The sequence below is a fragment of the Dreissena polymorpha genome, chromosome 3 (assembly GCF_020536995.1).
Source record: "Dreissena polymorpha isolate Duluth1 chromosome 3, UMN_Dpol_1.0, whole genome shotgun sequence".
NCBI classification, from domain to species: domain Eukaryota; kingdom Metazoa; phylum Mollusca; class Bivalvia; order Myida; family Dreissenidae; genus Dreissena; species Dreissena polymorpha.
Genome location: NC_068357.1, coordinates 22,620,803 through 22,641,819, shown reverse-complemented (window position 1 = coordinate 22,641,819; position 21,017 = coordinate 22,620,803). Strand labels below are relative to the sequence as shown.

Below are 21,017 nucleotides of genomic sequence, written 5' to 3'. Positions count from 1 at the left end.
ATATATGCTCATATTAAATACTTGGAAAGATCTTAACCTCGACTTGAAGTCAGCCTTTGTTATATAAATGTTCTGAATTATTTGCACACGAGTTTAACTCGTCTTTAATTTCATCTCATTCCCTCAGGTGTGCGACCCAGTGCCTCTTAGCCCTCTTATGTGTGTTACTTGTTTTTGTTGTTTAAGGACATATCACTTTCTGAAATAGTCAGAAGTGGTTAGAGTAATGTCAAATAATAATTCCTCATATTAGCATTCTATATTAAGTTTGAACCAATATGCAGAACTAAAATATCATATACTTCAGTGAACCATGAACCAGTTCTAATGAAATCTTTCAAAAAGAGTAAATAATCACATGATTTCACCTTATAAACCACTTTCTTCTTGTGCGTTGTAAGTCCTTGTTTATTTATTTTTCTATAAATCCATTGACACCAGCTGGAACCTACACTACTGTAGAAGATAATGTTAGAGTATGATTAAATATAACACACTAAAAACACTGAAAAACAAGATCATTTTTTGTAAGAAAAAAATGTAAACAACTTGAGTCTAAAAATAGTTGGGAAACGTATGGATGACCAGGATGACAAATATAAATTTGATTGAAACTTTTGGAAACAGTGTAAAATATCACTTTAACAAACACATTGATATATCATTATCTTTATAGTATTAACATACGCTATAAAATTAAAGGGTTTTTATTAACATGTTTCCAATATTTATGTATCTTTCATTTTTAAATTATCATTTCTGGCCCACCATACTTTTTAATTTCCCCAAACACTATAGTGGTGGGGACATATTGTTTTTGCGCTGTCTGTTGGTTTGTTTGTTTGAGTCAAACTTTAACATTTGCCATGACGTTTGCAATATTTAAGATAGCAACTTGATATTTGGCATGCATGTGTATCTCATGAAGCTGCACATTTTGAGCGGTGAAAGGTCAAGGTCATCCTTCAAGGTCAAAGGTCAAATATATAGCTTCAAAGCGGCGCAGAAGGGGACATAGTATTTCTGACAAACACATTTTTGCTCAAGTGTACTATTTTTTTACTCTAGTTGTAAATTTTTTCTTGCACAAAGGTATCCGTATTTCAGTGTTTCTAGTGTGTAATATTTAATAATACTCTAACATTATCTACTACAGTAGTGTAGGTTCCAGCTGGTGTCAACGGATTTATGAACAAAACAAGAAAATAAGGACTTCCAAAGCCCAAGAAGAAAGTGGTTTATAAGGTGATAACATGTTATTATATACTCTTTTTGAAAGATTACATTAGAACTGCTTCGTGTATCACTGAAGCATATGTTATTTTAATTGTGCACATGGTTCTAAACTTCATAATACAATGTTAATATAAGAAATTATTGTTTTACATTACCCCACTCACTTCTAACCTTTTCAGAAAGTGATATGTCCTTAACTTTGTTTTCATTTGTCTTACTTTTTCTGAATAAATACTGAAGAACAGTTTGAAACTCATTACCTGTTATGTTGTTTAATAAATCATCTTTTTAAATTTGATATTTAGAATTAGAGATTTATAATTTAAATTATCAGCTTCTATGCGAAGATTTGAAGGTCAACTTTTGTTAAATCTGAATAAAGTTTTTATTGAATCGTATATTAATGCTCACCATTATGTATCTGCTTGATACTTCACTGCAGCTATTAAAGTGTTATCTTGAACGCGCTTTCCGGTCTTATAAATGTAAGATGTTTAGTTATCTCTAGTTGAAAATGTGCATGTTTTGTGTGAGGAACTAATTTGCATATAGCCGAATTAAATACCAAAACTAACCTACTTACATCGATGAAGCGAAGAAAAAAGCGTTTCAATTCTTATACATGCAATTACGATTATCATTCTGCATATGTTTTCAATGGTTTGGCTAAAAGACAATATAATTTGGGATATATATTCGTGCATGAATTTAGTAGGCGCCCCTTTTACAATACGCAGTTTTGACTGTGTGCATGTCGCACATGGCATAATTAAACCAAGTTGTCCCACGCTCGATTTCCTCATGCGCTTCGTTGAGGCAACTCGCTTCATTGAATATTAAAGCCCAGTCAAATGATATACTATAGCCAATCAGAATAATGTACACTAGTGAAACATAGGGCAATTGTAATTATGTAATCAACTGCAAGAAAAATAAAATGTTATTAAAGTCAATCGTTACTTAAATATTCGCCGTGCATTTTTGTCGTTTTACAATGATGACTGCATGTAAAATTGGCGATTAAATGCATAATTCGCTTTCAATAATCCAGTTGAGTATATATATATTCGGTCAGACCATAGACCCATCTAGTCAAAGGGTACGTGTATCATAACTCATATAAAACTATACCGGCTCGTAAACAAATATTTCAAATTTTTGAAAATATTTTGGTAAGTAATGTGCGATGTGGACATAATATGGAAATAAAAGCAAACTACAACCTTACTAGCTTTGAAGACTGTTCATGTTTTGGTATTATTGACACAGCTGAGTAGGTGATTTCGCTTAAGTGCAAATTTTGACGGACAATGAAGAAAGACCGATCACATTGACTAGCCCTAAAATTGATCTACAAATAACCCAATTTTGTGTCACATTTGAATAATTTTCCATTTCCTCAAAAACGAATTATTTGACCATTAAAAAAATCTTATTGCAGTATGAACATTTATTTCAAACATGTACTATATACACTGGAGTTTCAGGAATAGAAAATCAAGTAAGAAAGTACAAAATAATCATAATATATATTTGCGACAGTGTTAATATTAAATATAAGATTTACAATAGTCGTTTTGTTTATTATATTGAAGTTTGAAATAAAATGTTAATAAATCTTTTAAAAGGACCATATTTTAAAAGGAACATTCCACAATTTACGAGGATTTCATAACTAAATGACCGCCATGTTTTCAAACAATTAGTAACGTCTCATTCATTCTTTTGCAATCTAACAATGAAATGAAGAACATTGTGAATCTGTTTTTGCCAAGTTTGCAATGTCTGTAAATGTATACAACAATATGAGTGAATTTATTTTAGCAAACAAAATAACAACGTTTAACTACTTCAAGATCAATTCCAATAACAAGAATATCAATTTTTGTTGCTTATCGAAACATTGTAAATAAAACTCGAAACGAAACTTACTTGAACTAAACTAACTTCACAATAAAATTTGCAAAATATAACCAATTTTTAAGCATATATTTGTGCATATGTAATTAGTAACCATCCAATATTTCAGTGAAGGCAAAGAACAAAGAAGTCGCACTTTCAATCGAATCAGGAACTGGCAGTTGCTCCCGCTGCATTTCACACACATGTTCTAGGACGGGTATGAAGTCATCTTTACACTCAAACTGCGGTTTCTTTACAAAGTATCTCTCTTGAATACGATCAATGGTTTCCAATTCGCAAGGAAACCGAAATGAAAAACCTCAGCGCAACTAAGACACAAATCTGCAATATAAAAACAAGTTGTGAGTCGTTAAACACACGTTTTGCATGCATTAGTTAAAGAGAAATATCTAACCGAATCAATCGAGATTTAAACCATCTAAATGCCCATAAAATCCAACGAACACATTAATATTTATTGTTTGCAAATGTTATTTTTACCTTTATACCAAGCATTCCTGATGTAAAAATGGACTGTCTGAGGCCTTGCGTGTTTCAAAAGAATATACCAGAAACTAAACATCTGTTCGACGCCGGAAGTCATGAACCAATGTTGCAATAATGTGATGATGTCGAAATTCTATGACGACATGATATGGAAAAGGTGTCATGGCTTAAAAAATTAACTCATTGTGTCGACTAAAACTATGATGGCAAGTCATTTTCACAAGTACATGACGTCAAAAATTATGTAGATTTGTCATCTTAGATCATGTCGACCAAATATATTTTCGAGAAAAGCCGGAAAAAATTACGTCGAGACTTCAACTTAATGTCGTTATGACGAGTAAAATTAAGGTGGGAAAAGCTACAAAACTATGTCGACATACCATGTTATTTCACAGTAAGTCGGTATAAATTATTCCGGCATTTCCACATTATTGGGGTGTACCATATACGTTTCCGTAGCGCATGGTTATTTTTATTATAATAAAACGTGATCTCATATTGAATGTAGACAAATAGATGAGAAAAAATGTTATGGCGAAACTTACACAAGATAACTAAATTATTGCAATAATTTATTGTGGTAAGGACACTTTGCAAGGGCTTTGTCAATTTTGTATTGATCATTTCTTGACTTATTATTTCATACTTATCATTTTATATATATAAACTTTACATAATTTAGTAACTGCCGAACAAGAAAATCAAGCAGTGGTTCAATTAGGCGTTAGTCGAATTAATATGCTGTTCGACACAATCATATTGCCATAAACTAGGGGAATGCTTTATTGAAAAAAAAACATGTTTATGAAAGTGATTGCCTTTTTATCAAACATTGCATTACTTTAACTTATTAAACATTTTGTGATAAAAAGCTTTTCATATGTATTCTGACGAACAATTATTGTGCTTTACACAAAGAATTGATAAACGGACATAACTCTTTAATACCATCGTCACATGTGTACTTATTGATTGCCACAGTTGCTACCCCTCTCATCCGCAAACGACAATCGGTCCCTTAAATGTTGAATAACGTTACTATTATCTTCAGTGTGACTAACGCTTGCCTAAAAAACCGGGAAGGGCCTTTCGTTGAGTACGGTATCGCACTTTCAGCGTTAGCCCCCAACCACCTACCCCATCAACCCCACACTCCCCGCCCACACCCACCCACCCCATCCCGGCCGTCCGCAGCCGCGAGGAAGACGCTCACCAATTCAGTGGGATACACCTTAACCAATAGGCAGATAGTGAGAATCCTTAGGAAAGCATTGCTGAATTTCAAAGGCAGCTTGATATCATGCCCACAATCCGCGGCTTTCAATTTACACCAGAATGTTCTCGAAATCCTTTGCAACAGATGATATAAATGAGCATGTCCTTAAATAAACAACGCATTATTGCATCCACACGTTATAAAGATTGCGTGTATCCTTTCTTTGTCGGAACTCATTACAGATGAGAGAAACTCTACTGGTAACATATATGTGCATGTCTTGGAATATACAACGCATTTTATTGTATAAATACAAAAGCGTACAAACATTTTAGTAAATACGATGAAGTAGATTTCCAACAGTCAGTTTGTTATATGGCCCATACAGCATTCTCTGAAAATGAACAAGAAATTTCTCTTAGGTAAACACTGACATGCTTATCCTAAATACACAATATCAAGGCAATAATAATGAGTTAGTGTCTTCTCGCCCCCTTAATTAACGAGACGTGTCGAAACCTACATTAATCAGACATTCGCATGCAGTTAAACGTTCCAACCTCGTTATTTTTTTAAGAGTATTTCTATCTACATTCCATTTTTAATAAGAAAAAAAAGTCAAAGATTATTTCGATGAGTTTATGTACCGGCGTGTAAAGTTTAACATGTAAAACACCAATGTTCGTGAGTTTGAGAATTATTTGTTGCGTGTAATGTTTGTTTATAATAACTAATAGCAACAAGGGAATATACGATGCAGGAAATGGTATGCTTACCATATCCTAGATGATGCCAAGATGAGGCCTTCACTTGCTGAACATAATTTTTACAAAATCTGAAAATAAAATTCAACTACTTCAGTATATCTAGTATATGAGATGTGCGTGTTCAATCATGTATTAAAACAATAAATTGAATAAGTGAAGAAACAATGGTTTTTACGTTGTATGCGTTACATTCTCGAAAAAAATTGCTTGCGCAATGAACATGAAAGGAAACTCATTGATTTACGCATAGATACTCATAAGTTGGCATGTCACATTGCATCGCATGGAGCCATAAAGTATGATAGTGTGTCAAAAACATTATTTGGTTCAATAAATAGTCATGAGGAGTCATATGGCATCACAATATGTAACAAAGCGTCACATTATGTACCCGTGCGTCACATTGAACCGGGAGGCGGAAAACTACAACGGGCGAGGCATGGTATGGTATTGCGCAAGGGGGGGTTAGAGGGTTATGGGTAGGGTTAGGGTTAGTGTTAGGGGTCGGGTTAGGGTTTTGGTTAGCCTAAACCCAACCCTAACCCTAACCCGACCCCTAACCCTAACTCTTACCCTAACCCTTTTTTGGGGTTATCACCCCTGACCATGCCTTGCCCGTTGTAGTTTTCCGCCTCCCCATTGAACCACGAAGCTTCATGTTGTACTACAAAGCGTGATGTATCAGCGCGACATTAAGTAATAAAGCGCTCAATTGAGTCACGACATCTCACGCTGTCATGGTAACAGTTTCACGTGACGTACCATTATAGTTCACGAGCCCGCTGCCCTCCTGGTCCGCCTCTTTGATCATCTCGTCAACCTCTTCGTCCGTTAACTTCTCTCCCATGTTTGTCATCACGTGCCGTAACTCTGCCGCACTTATCGTTCCTGGAATATAATTTTAATAATATCGGATAAAAAATAATACATTCGCTAAAAGGGCCGTTAAGAAAATAAGTGCCACATGTTTCTGTTACATATGAAACCGTCAAAGGGAAAATAAAATATAAATATTGAGTACGGTGAACATGAAAGTTATGAAAAGCAAACATTCTGGAATCGCTTAACGTGTTCTAATCCCATGAACATTGTTCATGATGCCGTGAACATTGTTCATGGCATTTTAGCACGTTGAGAAATTTAGATGATTATACTTAAATTATTTTTGCACATTTTTCCAATATAAGACAACAAACCAATATAAGTTTACTAAAATACATTAGTATACATGAATATGACACTTGGAAATATCTGACGTTAAACCTTTTTGTTAATGTATTTAAATGATTTATTGAATGCGATGAAGTGCTTTATCATAATCCGTCAACCTATCGCTTAGCAACGCCAATGAAATTAAACGACAAAATGCTATTTACAACTCCGATACCATTTAAATATTTAATGAGGTTTGCCAGTTAGTTGAAGAACAGCTGAAGGCAACGATAAGCGCAATCGTCGATTGAACTGCGAACAATTGTGATTACTCATTTTTCCCTGTCATATAATACACGGTCGTTTCGGATATTTTGTAAAGATATTGTAACAACCCAGTGCATAGTACATTATTTAAGTGTTAATCAAAATTTACATTGAAACTAGTTACCTGAATTTCCTTGTCAACAGCATAATTGTTTTCATTGTTCATTCATTCATGGTGCTTTTCCTAGCCTGGTCATATAATTAATAGTGCTGACCAATTCTATATGTTACAGACCAGCCACTAATATCACATGTTTAGGCTAGAATTAGTTTTCCTTCATACTTACGATTTTTACTTCATTGTTATTGTCAAAATGTTCCTACTTCCGGTTTGAAGATGGACATTTGTCTCTTAAAGTTAATGTCATTATTTAAGAATTCATATAAAATAAGTAGCAGCTATCAAATTTTAGTCCTGTTGTGCCCATTTCTGCCAATTTTTGACAGTTAGAATTGTTTAAATCCATTGCTTTTTTATTTTAAACTCTCACACTTGTTTCTTAGAAGTGTGAATATTTGATTAGGTTCCATTCTTAATAAAAAATATTCAAAAACACAATTAGTAAAGCAGTGTCGACAGACCGTTTATCAGTTAGGTACATGTCAGACGGACGTCAACCTAAGCTGGGCACGACCTAATGTGACCTAGATCGCGATTATGAAGGCTTATTTGACGCACGTCAAAAGCTGTGAAGAGAACACCGTTACGGACATAAATACTTGTTTGATAATATTATTTTATTTCAACTTAGTTTAAATGAATTTTTTTTGGCGTTGTTTCATTGTATAAAGTGATCATGAGTGGCTATTACATCAATTCCAAACCGTCAGTGACTTTATCAGAGTATTAAGTGCGTAACGGTGTAAATACACATTTTAATTACGTTTCACAACTTTAAGAATTTTTATAAAATGTTTGGGTACATGTTTATATACTAAATTCTTCTTTCATTGGACACCTTTTTGAAGACTTTATGATGTTAAAACACGTTTGAAGTTTTTGTTGAATCTTAATGAATATAAAAGTCTTCTTTTTCATGCGGCGTAACGGTGTTGTCACATTTGTAACGGTGTGGACAGATTATCTTATACTTTCATATTCTTGTTTATTCGCATCGTGTTATTTACTAGGAATTATGTCAGATACGTTTCATGTAAAATTTGTTATGTTGTTTGAAAGACAATCGGCGATATGAATACGAACTTTATTCGCATCATATTGTTTGTATAAATTTTTCCACACCGTTACGATGTTGTCAACACCGTTTCTCATTCAGCGTAACGGTGTGGAACGTAACGGTGATGACATTCGGGAATTCTGACAGAACTGATTCCAATTGTATTAATTCTTCATTTGTGTCTGATAATTCCATGTAAAAATTTCGATGTTGTTTGAAAAGCAATCGGCGATATGAAAACGAAGTTTATTCACACCATAATGTGTGTATATATTTGGGCACACAGTTACGATGTTGTCATCACCGTTACTCATTCAGCGTAACGGTGTGGACTGTAACGGTGATGACATTCAGGCATTTGATCATCCACAAACAGCATGCTACTTGTCTCAAAAACACATTACGCACACATTATTTTGCGGCATCTAAGAATACATAATATTAGAAAATCATAAAAGAACAGGAAGTGGAAATAGCAAAGAAAATGGAAGAACGGTGTTGACACTGAATAAAAGTACGTTCAATATTTTACTTACTTTTTGATGATTTTCACATTTTCGCGCTCTTTTCATTGCTTAATTATGACGTAAAAGGTTGAAAGAATGTTTACTTTTCGGAAAAAGTTATATCCCCGTATCATTCCCGTGCGGTAGATGAAATTTTCTTCGTAACGGTGTCGACTTGAAAAATTACGGACAGAGCCATAACTGACCATTTATAAATATTCGCATAAAAGGCTACTAAATGTAACTGTTATTAAGTTAAGTTTAAATACATTTACTCCATATGGTTGTTTTTTTAATTTTCATTTGACATTCTTTAATAAAACAATCAAGTAAATTACCCTTTAAGAATTCGGACAACACACCGTTACTAAAATACATGGGGGTTAGTTGCTTCGACAAAGCATAAAACTGCTTTAAGCGTGTGATCTGCTAAGAACTCTTATCTAATATTGTTTACATATTATTTAACATTGTAATTATGAAACTTATCTCTGTTAATGTCTACCGTTTAGATAATTGTTGAATATGGACAGTTAATGGAATCTAATCAAATATTCACCTAGAAATATACGGCAGCCATCTTGATTTTTACCGTGCCCGTTGCTAAGAAACTTCTGTCAAACCGACTTTTAAAGTCCTTGAAATCATTTTGTGTTTAATTAATTGTTAAAGTGCTGAAATGAGTCAAATTCATGGCAAAAAACGTTCCTTTGAGGTATAATTATGTTGTTATATGTTTTTGCATATTTTAAAGTTGCTATTACATTACAAATAGTCCATACTTAAGAACATTCTATTTGAGCACCTGTTAAGAAGGCACATAGAATACTGTGTCAGGCACAGTTTTTGTTGTTGCAGACACACTGTGTCATGTGTATGACACACTGCGTCATGTGCATGACACAGGTCACAGTGTGTCACTGGAAAAGTATATATACCTAAGCTTTTCTGTGCCAAAAACAAACTTCCATTAATAGTAAAACTACATTCTGAATTTTTATTAAGAACTCTGGTGCCAAGTTTAATATTTTAACACATTGTAAGTCAAATTTGCTCAGTACTACTTTTCAGTAAATAATAAAGAATATATTTCATCTTATATTATACTCCTTAAGTTCCTTGCTGGACAATAAATTACATTGAATAACTTAAGTCTGGGTTGACTTATTTTCATGGACAAAAATAACCATTATGTTTTAAAGCCACACTGCCATAACCGTTTACTGAAAGTGAGCTACTTATTATACCTGATATAAGACTTGCGCAAACCTGATATAAGACTTGCGCATATCTGATATAAGACTTGCGCAAACCTGATATAAGACTTGCGCATATCTGATATAAGACTTGCGCATACCTGATATAAGACTTGCGCATACCTGATATAAGACTTGCGCATACCTGATATAAGACTTGCGCATATCTGATATAAGACTTGCGCATACCTGATATAAGACTTGCGCCTGAAGCGGGGCACAACAATATTTCGATCTTTCCAAACGTATTAACACAATTAAAGTACTAAACTTAGCTGAGCTGTATTAAACACTTTATCTTGAGTACAGGGTGTCTTCATTTAATCTTTACTGACTTGACAGTATACGGGACGGACCCAATATGGAAATAAAAACGGTTTGCATGTGGCAAACATAAACCAATGCAAAACGAATGTATGCGGTAATGCTGCGTTTACACCATGTTCCCGGCGACCACGGCAGTCCCGTTTGTCCGAAACGTATCGCGCCGTGTGGCTTTTGCAATTTTTTGACCTTAAATTAAGGTTTGGTAGGTTGTGCTAAGTTTCCTCACGGTTTATCGCGGTATCCGTGACGTGCCGTCGAAGCGAAAACTCGGCACTTCGACGGTGCGCTAAGTTTTCATCCACGGTCTGCCACGGATGTATAAATGTTGCTTCAAGGTACGATGCGTTCTGTTAAGTTCCCGCACGTTGTTTGCGTTTGTCATGCAGGTCTGATACGTTGTACACGTTTGCCATTCATTTGTCACGTTCTGTCAAGGTACCGTGCGGATCAAACGTGGACATCCGAGAGGTTTCGGGCACGATTGTGCTCCCGGTATAAAAGAAAAACTCTCAAGCAACAGTATTTATTATAACAAAATAATTCCAGTGACATGGATGTGAACGACGAGGATGATTTTATGTTTGCCTGCTTATTTGCAGCATTAATAAAATCTTTGCGTTGTAAAGAGCTGAAAGAAGCAAAAAAGTCCGGGAAAAGACGAAAAAGGAGGCCAAGGTCCCTGTGGGTTCGTCCATGGCTATCGGAAGCTAGAAGGCAGAAGCAGGGGCACTTTGATGCATTTCTTACCAGGGAATTCCGCAACGAAGATATCAACACCTTTCAGAATTATCTGAGGATGCCCCCAGAACTATTCGACGAGATCCTTGAACGGATATCTCAAGTCATCTCAAGACAAGATACGAAGTATCGCTCCTCCCTTACACCTGGATTGAAACTGGCACTGACTCTGAGGCATTTGGTGGAAGGCAAGTACTTTCAGGTTGTTCCTCCACTTGAACGTCGTTTGCAGCGCGGGGGGTAGCCTTTGTTCGGCGCTTTCTTGGTGGAATGTTTGCTCATCGAGTGTTCAGACTGAAATGAAAGTTTCCTGAGAAGCACGGCTTTTATATACTCAGCTTCAGACCGAATCGTTTCAGACCGTACAACAACTCAACTGGCCGTAACGCATCTGCCTGCAAAACGCAACACACCGTAACGGGTCGGATTAAACACGTAGCAAAACGGCTATCAATTATCCTAGCTTGCCGTAGTTATCTTGACAAAGCGTTACAAAACGTAACACAACGTGATAGAAACTTAACATGTCGGGGAATGAAAAGGATTCCCGTCAGAGTATGGACACTTTTCGGGTTCTGTTACGGCCTGCTACGTACTGTCAAGTTGTGTTGCGTTTAACAAGTTCCATCACGTTTCTCATTTCCGCCGTGACTGCCGTGGCAAATTTTTTGACAGTTTAAAATTTTGGCACGGCAACCACGGCAACCCCGTTGTGTCACGTTTGGCTATTCCGTTCCCCTACGTTGCCTCACGTTCATCCCGTTTCCTCCATGGTGGCCCGAAACGTGATTGCCGTGGTCGTCGGGAACATGGTGTAAACGCAGCATAAGATATTAAGAGTAATTGTTTGCTTTCGGGGTATTTCCTAGAAATATTGCATCAGTAAAGAAAGTATTTGATTACATAAACATGAAATGCTGTGTATATAAACAATATGTTGTTGGGGCTACTTCTGGCACAACCGCTAGCAGTAAGGACTACGGCTGCCATTGGTTTGAGTCTTGTTTGCCCGTGCATGTAGGTATTTCTAAGTTTTGAGGTCCTTCCACACCCGTGGCTGCATAATGTATGGACCCGGAGTTATTCCCAACACACCCATCTAATGCACTTACAAGACTCACGAAAGTAGGGAAAACTTTAGAATTACAGCCGCAATGTCCAGCTATTTAGTTGTTAATGAAAGATTTTGAGCTGGGGTACCGGGTGGAAACCCCAAATATGGTAACCACCAGAATTGATAATACAAGTCTTCAATTGTGTTGAATAATGTGGCAAAGACTACGAACAAATTAGCAGCATCCGTCACAAAATTGAAGCGCGATAATAAACATCCATACACGCATTAAAATATGAAACTGTCGCAAATCATTGGTGGCGATGGGTACTAGAAAGGATGTCGTATTGTTATTAACCCATTTATGTCTAGTGGACTTTCCCATCCTTCAAAATTGGATCAATTTATTTCCAAAATTAGGGATGTCTAGTATATTTATTTCTATATTTAGAATATTTCTTACAAAATGGCCTTTACGCAAACATCGTAGACCTGGCGTCTCATCTGGGTCTACGCTGTTTGCCAATGCCTTTTTTCTAGGCGCTAGGCATAAATGGGTTTATTAATTGTTCATTTCGAAATATAAACGTAATTATACAACTATTTGAAAGAGGGACAAGACAATACAACGCATAGTCAAACGCTAAGCACCAGATGTAATCAGTATTTTCAAAATACGTCTGGACCCAGACAACAAGTGACATGACCCGGTGGGTTTTACTTGTAACGTGTTACCTCTCATATCGAAGGTTAGCTACCTTAACCCAATACGACAGAGAAAGGCCCATATTAATGATATGGGCCCTGCCTGTGAAAAGGGGGTTTAATGCATGTGCGTTAAGTGTCGTCCGAGATTAGCCTATGAAGTCCGCACAGGCTAATCTGGGACGAAACTTTCCGCTTTAATGGTATTTTAAGCGGAAAGAAAGTCTCTTTGCAAAATTCTAGTAAATGCGATAAGTGGCGTGCCTGATTAGCCTGTTCGGAGTGAACAGGACGACACTTAACGAACATGTATTGAACTCCCTTTTTACAGAGCGAGGCTCAATTATTTTAGGAGACAATTCATAATTATTATATTCTTGAAAATGGAATTAACATTTGCATTTGCAAAGTGTAACTGTATTACACTCTTTCAATTATGCCTTTTACCGCGACCCCTTTTAGATGGTGATCAATGATGAACGTAGACAACGTTTAACACAGTAAAACTTTAAATCAAATAAAGTAAAAATTTGAACAAAGCGGCCAATACGGGGGAAATATTTTGGCTTCAATCATGGTTTATTTGTGCCACTTAGTATTGAATAAAAAATGTAACGAACCTTGGCCTTCTTTGTCGAACACTCGGAATGCTTCAGTAAGGTCCTCTTCCGTTTCCTGACCTTTCATTTTCGTCGCCATCACTTTTAAAAATGTTGCAAAGTCTATGGCTGAAAGTACATTTGTATTTATTTCATTCATTGCCAAGTAGATCATATGATAATATTATGCTGTATTGTTTTAACAAGAAACTATGTAAAACAACGAGTATACGAATATATGAAACTTATCATAGATATAAGTTTATTAGCTGTGGTAAAACGTTTTTAAACGCAGTTTTTATCATTATTTTTTTTATTTAATGACTTTATGGTGCACGCGTTTCATATTCCATGGAAACCAGTCTTACAAATGCAAGAGGACTTTAAGCCACTATAGCCATATAAAGAAAACTGTAACCCTAACCCTAGATGTTCTTTATTTCAACAGAGCGAAATAATGTTCAAACTCGGCAAATATTTATTTTTATAACGGACTAATTTTGAACTGAAGTATCATTAAAACAATGCTTTGTGAAAGTTTCGTGATGATTGGACAAACATGACTTATAGAGGGTTCTCAAAATTTAACTTTAACCATTTATGGCAGTGCTCCAGCTAGCAATAAATAGAGGTGCGCTGCGCCCCTCTAAAATGTGCCCCTTAAAAAGCGCACCTCTATTTTTCTGTCAAATGCTCTTTTGGTCTCTAAATTCCTGTTTTCAGGCCGTATAAATCGCCAGAAACATCGACATGAATACACAGATAACACCCTTACTGGTACATGACTACCTGGGGCGTATCAAGTCAACACATTGTGAACAAACAAGCCCCAAGGGCATGATTTGTTATCAGATCACTAATTAGCCTTTTGTTGCTGACGATAGTAACATGCTGTGAAAGATTATCTCTGAGGTCACTCTTGGTTAGGCACAATCACACTCGAATGAAATTAAACACAGCACTATTGATTTTTTTAACTTCTGAATTCTTTGGCTATGATTGTATGTTTGCAAAAATAGTCATTTTTAATTCAAAGTACCTATTCAAATTTGAAAATGAATCATCTTTTTTTTAATGCGAATATGCGGTCAATTTTTAGTCCGAAATTACGGCATGGAAAAACATATTTGTGTTTGGATTTTATTTCTAAACTTTAAAACACTGTCTGTCCTCAATCATGATGAATTTTAACATGAATAGGGGCAGGCAGTTGTTATTTCAACAAATAAAGAGCTTGTTTGGAAGGAGGATTTATCACTCTGCAAGTAAAATGTAATTTTGATATTGTCATATATTTTCGCGACCTAACAAAACTGTCAACGTTGTTGACATTAGTTGAAATAACGTGTTGTAAAATAAATATATCCTATTATTAACAATAACACATGTTTCATTTTAATCTCCAGACTGGATGTTACTTCATGGTGACATTGATTATTGTTTAGACTTTAAATTTGTCAATATAGATTTTTGTTTTAATTAATATTATTATCGTGGACAATAATTGGCTCAAAGTTATTTAAAGCAAAGAATTGAAGTGGTGACAGTCACAATGTTTTTTGACCCAGTGAAACCCCTGAATTTATTTCATGTTTTCTTTGTTTCTTCTACAAGGCCACTGATGCTGAAATTGGAACCTGAATGATTAACATGCAGTTCAATGATGATAGGTGATAAAAAAACATCAAAATCCCCCCCCCCCACACACACATACCGAATAGAAATATGATATCTACATATCTCTTATGTGTGTTGTGGGATGCTAGCCCAAGTTGGTTATGAAATTGGCTACTAAGTTGTTTTCCTTGGCGCCAATGTAGATATAGTAATATATTTATTGTTATTTAATTACACAAAATGAGGAACAGCATCCAATTGGTGAACTCATCCAATGCACTAATGTTTACAATCCATAAGTATATAGTATAACCAAAGTATATACTTATGTATATTTATAACCAAATGCCCTATTTTCCAAAATTACGCGTGAAATGTGCCCTTTTTGGGGAAGCTTCCCTCTATTTTGAAAAGCTGGCTGGAGCACTGTATGGAAAACTGTCCCATCCCTGGAAGCCATGATTTTCAACAGACCCGCGCCATTTTCAAATTATACTGAGTTATCAGAACAATTGTTCAGGAGAAGCTATATGATGATTGGACAAAACTACTATATCCATGGTGCTCATTAACTATAAAATAGCCAATTAAGAAACCGAGGCCCGCCCTATGCGGCCATGTTTATCAACGGATCGGAACCTTTTTCGACATCGGCGGAGAAATCATAATGACAAATTCTCGAAATAATATGAACACCGGGCAAAATGTCTTCTAGAGTACGCACAATATTTTTATTTAAAGTTTACGATCCAATTTCGACAACGGCTGAGATATTATTTAGACAAATGTCCTTACCAAGTTTCTTGAAAATTGGTCGATAGAAAAGACCTTGATTGTTCATATGAACAATGTCGACGACGGAATAAGAAGGACGCACGACGGAATACGGACGACGCACGGCGAAATACGGACGACGCACAACGGACAAAAGGTGATCACATGAGCCCGTTTTGCGAAGGTGCGCTTACAATAATAAAGGGCACATACAGACGATTTTTCCTTATGTACTTAAACTACGAGTATTCTCTCTTTTTAAGCAGAGATGTCTCTTAAAATTATGTTACATTAATTAAATCGTTAAGAAAAATATCAGCTCCAATTTTGTTTTTCAATGATTCAAACTCATGTTTAAAAATGCATACTTCAATTGAAATGAGATTAAACTAGTACGGTTGCCGGCTAAATTCCCGTGGCATAGAGATAGTATTTCGACAACCGACCACAGGTTAGAAAGACACACCGGATATTGCGGGTTTTTGGGCCAGCAAACCAGCGAAAAAAACGCGTCACCCAAGGTAAGTTAATGTTTACTTCCTTTTCTTTTGCTCTCTTTTTCGCTTGAAAATGTGTGTTTTAAAGTTACTTTACTCATATTAAAAGATACGCAAGACTCAAAGTCAAACACTATAAGAGATGGAAAAAAATCACAAAAGGTACGACGTTATTAAGCAAGAAAGCATATCACTTTCTCCAGAGTTCCTAAGTTACTTTAGCATGCGAGCAAATCTTTACGTGGATGACGCTCTTATTCACTTGTTTGCTTTCGATGGAGCTCAGAAACCCTCGACACCGGTAACCTTTTCAAAACAGTGAAGCTTATACTTTCAAAATTATATTTATTGTCCTTAAAAACTTTAAAAGTTGATAATTGACCCGTAAACAATATCGCGCGTGCGTATAGTGGTATTTCATGTATATTTCATTCAAAAAGTATCTATTAATGAAAAAACTGTCTTTTATTGAGCGTTCAAATAACAAACAAGTGTCAAGCAACCGTTCAATACAACCTTTTAGACGATGATGTACTGTTTGAAAACCTTTTTACTGTGTTGACCGTCTTTATGCCCATTTGGAGACGTGTCAAGATATATTTACAAGAAAGGTTTATGACAGGGAGACAATCCGACTATGGTTCGACGTGTTAGTCAGGAGAAGTTGTGTTTCCTGATTTGAACTCGGAACTGAATGTTATAATATTTCTCCGTGTGGCTTTTCATTTAGTCGCATTATCTACACGAATAAAACATTGACTAAATGCAATTGGTATCTATACCAAACATTAAAATGTACAATACCAACTTTAAAACTTGATCAAGCTTCGACGAAGCTCTTGTGTTTAACTTCCTGGCACTCTACAATGAACTATTATTTACACTCGACATGCACTATGGTAAGCTAACACATGAATCATATGCTTCCAAAGAAAATAAATGGGGAGTAACCATGAACACTGTTCACAGCAACGTATCCAACCCTTGCAAATCGATGGCCCCCTCACTCATTTAAGCACTCAATTAACTGCTGTCTGTCAACACAAGACTTACAACTTGCAATCGATGCCCCTCAATCAGGTAACCAATCAATTAACTGTTATCTGTAAAGACATGACTTGCCCCTTGCATTCGATGGCCCCTATATCAGTTAATGACTCAATTAACTGCTATCTGTCAACACAAGACTTACTCCTTGCAGTCGATGGCCCCTCAATCAGTTAACAACTCAAATAACTGATATCTGTAAACACAAGACTTACTATCGCTTTCTAAGTCCATCTTTGTCTCCTCTAGTTCCGCCATTGACGGGTTCTGGCCAAGGGCCCGCATGACCGTGCCCAACTCCTTGACATCTATGGCCCCTTCTCCGGCCTTGTCGTACAGACTGAACGCCTCCTTAAACTCTGGTGGAGGCCAGAGAAAGCAATCATGAACTGACCTAGTTGAACCCTTTCCCACTCAGAAGCAAAGTGAAAATGGCCATATGCAAACAGCATAAAACCAGAACAGGCTGCGAGAAACTCGCAGTCTGTTCAGGTCTTATGCTGTTTGCTGACATCAGTATCTAAGGGTTGGAAATGAAGCCTTTAACACTCGATTCTAGTAAGATCTTTAACTGAATGAAACTTCTCAGGGACTACACATGCGAAAAAATACGTATCTAAGAGGTAAAGGGTTAAACTGTTTAGCTCATATCCATCTCTATGTTATATTTAAATCCTCTTGAAAGTTGACGCACTTCAAACAGTTTTTAGCATGGTTTTTATTTATTTAGACCTATAAGAAATGTTATCGTTAAATTACTGAATAAACAATGCGAATAGATTACACGTATATTGTCAAGCATAGTTTTCAATTCAATCGTAAAAATGAGTTGAAAAAAGCTTTCAATATCCGTATAATATACTCAAACAAATTATTGTTTTCATTTTTGTTTAGTGTAATTATTTTACAACAAATGTTTTCTTTCAAATCGGGGATACAATAATGTTAGACCCTACTGGCTTGTATATCTGCATTCAAATGGTAAGTTTATGTGTCGGTAAATTTGTTCGTTCTTTTACAAGTATTGCAAAAGGAACATTGTTAATCATAAAATTAAAGATCAAAATAATGTTTTTAATGATAAATCGTATAATTTTATTCGAAATGAATTCTTTTAACTGTACGGCACACTATAACAATAACCCAATTCAACAATCTTAAATGGGCCGGTAACCATTTTAATTGCAACAAATTCAAACACTAATAGTGAGCAAAGTTTATGCAGTTATCGTTCCTTTGTGTGGTCCATTATATATTTAATACAGCACGTGATAGTAGTCAGGATTGCGACTTGTTATTGGACGTGTTGTTATGTCTTAAGATTTTTGAAGGAAATGACCCCTGTTCTCTAAATCCCGGTGCATAATCTCTTTTGTTCTATAATATTGCTTCTTTCTTTTACTTTTTTCTTTTTAATATGCTCCAGCTATCGATTACGACGTTTAAATATATCATTTAAAGCATTAAATGACGACTTAAATAAATAATAAGCCCTTAAAAGGTTCCTTTAACAAAGATTGATAGTTTACATATAGTTTTTATCATACCTGCAATCTGTTCCTCTGTAAAATTTTCAACCTGAAAAGATCAAACGGTGTTTTGGCAAACATGCAATAAGCAAGCTAAATCGGTGTATTAATTACGAGCAATTATGTTTTTTCAACGTATCGTTTCGAAACAATATATGATTGCGTATATTTCCTGCAACCATTTGTCTCGCGTTCTGAAAAAATAGGGCATATTGCGTGTGCGTAATGTGTCGTCCCAGATTAGCATGTGCAGTCCGCGGACTGCACAGGCTAATCTGGGACGACAATTTACGCACATACATTATGCCCAGTTTTCTCAGAACGCGACACATTTGTGGACTGCGATCTACTTATGGACAATCGTCGACGAGGAGCATAATCAACAAGCCAGAAACAAGCTCTGACTACTGCCTTCTTGGTAACGTGAATTCTAAGCTGAACTTGAAGAGTTGTTTATTATCGTATGAACAACGAGGAATTGAATGTTGGCAACGTAGGTCTCGCGTTATAATTGTGCTATTTATGACGAGATTCATGCATTTTATGAACGATAGTGCGTAAATAAAGACTAGATTGTCATAATAAATTATGTCAGTTAAAAACATGTAAAAACTTAAAATCAAACATGTGTATTTACTCAATAGAATGTGATACATGCATTTGCATCGTTCGTTCTTCTTAAAAAATCTTTATAATTTGAATACTATTACAATCATTCTGCACTTACGGACGCATTGATAAAACTACAAAAGCGATTAAAGTAATCAACTAAGCAAAACAAAATAACTCACCATTTTTATTTCTTAATATCCGACAAATTTATACCAAAAATATATCTATATAGGGGTTTACAAAACTTCTTGCGGACGACAACGCTATTGTTCGTAATTATTTCATTCAAACGAAGTAATCCATTGTGTCAGTTGAGCATTAATTTGAACGGAGGCTAGCTCGGATTCGTCAGAATAGATATCTATCAACCATTATTTAAAACCACCGACCGATATTCGGCATTTGATTTAATTGATTGGTGACGAGTTAGATTACTATCGCAGATGTGCAATTTTCATCAGGGTTTGCCAGATTGAAAGTTAGCATTCATTAACATTAGAATAAGAGATAAAAAACGTGTGGGTATAATACAAGTTATAAAATATAAAATATAGAAATATCGGTACCAGTTATACAAATATTCACACATTTCACAGATTTTATACATAATGCATTATTGCAGGTGTGGCTCCCGAGGAATCTCTTAAGAGCACATTATGGTCCCAAAATGAAAACAAATCAAACAAGAGCACCGCCTTGCGGGTGCAGACCGCTCATCTATTTTCTTTTTAAAGGTGAAGGGACTCTCATTTTCAATCACAAAGGAGGGATGGAGTGAAGAGGGGTGTATAGTGTTGGGGTGTGGACATTTATTACATTATTTTCCAAAAATGCGAAAAAAAATGCTAACAAAAATAAAAAAAAATCGGGGGGGGGGGGTGGGAGTGGTGGGGGGGGGGAGGGGGGGGGGGTGGGGGTGAGGATTCTTGGGTGCGATGGTTGGACGGTATTTCAAACATCAAATAATAAAAATAAATATTTGTGTTTTTAACCGTTTCAAAAAAAAAATGAAATTTGGGGGGGGGGGTGGGGGTGGGGGTATAGTGTGAGGGTGTGGTGGTCATTTGTGAGATGATCTTTAAAAAAAATAGGGGGGGGATTCGGGTGGGGGGAGGGGGGGTGGGATGGGATTCTTGGGTGCGATGGTTGAACGGTATTTCAAACATAAAATAATAAAAATAAATATTTGTGTTTTTAACCGTTTAAAAAAAACATAATTTTTTTTTTGGGGGGTGGGGTGGGGGGGGGTATAGTGTGAGGGTGTGGTGGTCATTTGTGAGATGATCTTAAACAAAAAATAGGGGGGATTCGGGGGGGAGGGGAGGGGAGGGCACGGGGGGATGGTTTGGGTGGAGTCTATTGTGGTATGTCAGGTAAGAGTAGTTTTGTCAAAGTATCAATCAAATCTAATCATAAATAAAGAAGTTATGGCAATTTTAGCAAAATTTAATAATTTGACCTTGAGAGT

The 21,017-nt window shown here is 35.9% G+C and overlaps 1 protein-coding gene across 1 annotated transcript; it reads right to left on the bottom strand.

The window, feature by feature from the left end:
• Positions 1-5,144: 5,144 nt before the first annotated feature.
• Positions 5,145-20,407, bottom strand: LOC127873271 (calmodulin-like). Its single transcript, XM_052417050.1, has 7 exons — positions 19,729-20,407; positions 18,956-18,986; positions 17,624-17,767; positions 13,495-13,602; positions 6,394-6,519; positions 5,641-5,699; positions 5,145-5,258 (listed from the first exon to the last, which is right to left on the bottom strand). Exons 1-6 carry the CDS (start codon positions 19,729-19,731, stop codon positions 5,671-5,673), a joined length of 441 nt encoding a protein of 146 aa, XP_052273010.1. The 5' UTR covers positions 19,732-20,407; the 3' UTR covers positions 5,145-5,258; positions 5,641-5,670.
• Between the last annotated feature and the right edge of the window lie 610 nt (positions 20,408-21,017).

What these genes read in the sequence shown, in the direction of transcription:
- LOC127873271 (XM_052417050.1), bottom strand. An exon ending in TACAGAGGAACAGATTGCAG is followed by an intron (nt 17,768 to 18,955) that starts GTATGATAAAAA and finishes GGCCTCCACCAG; the next exon opens with AGTTTAAGGAGGCGTTCAGT. An exon ending in GATGGACTTAGAAAGCGATA is followed by an intron (nt 13,603 to 17,623) that starts GTAAGTCTTGTG and finishes ATGTACTTTCAG; the next exon opens with CCATAGACTTTGCAACATTT.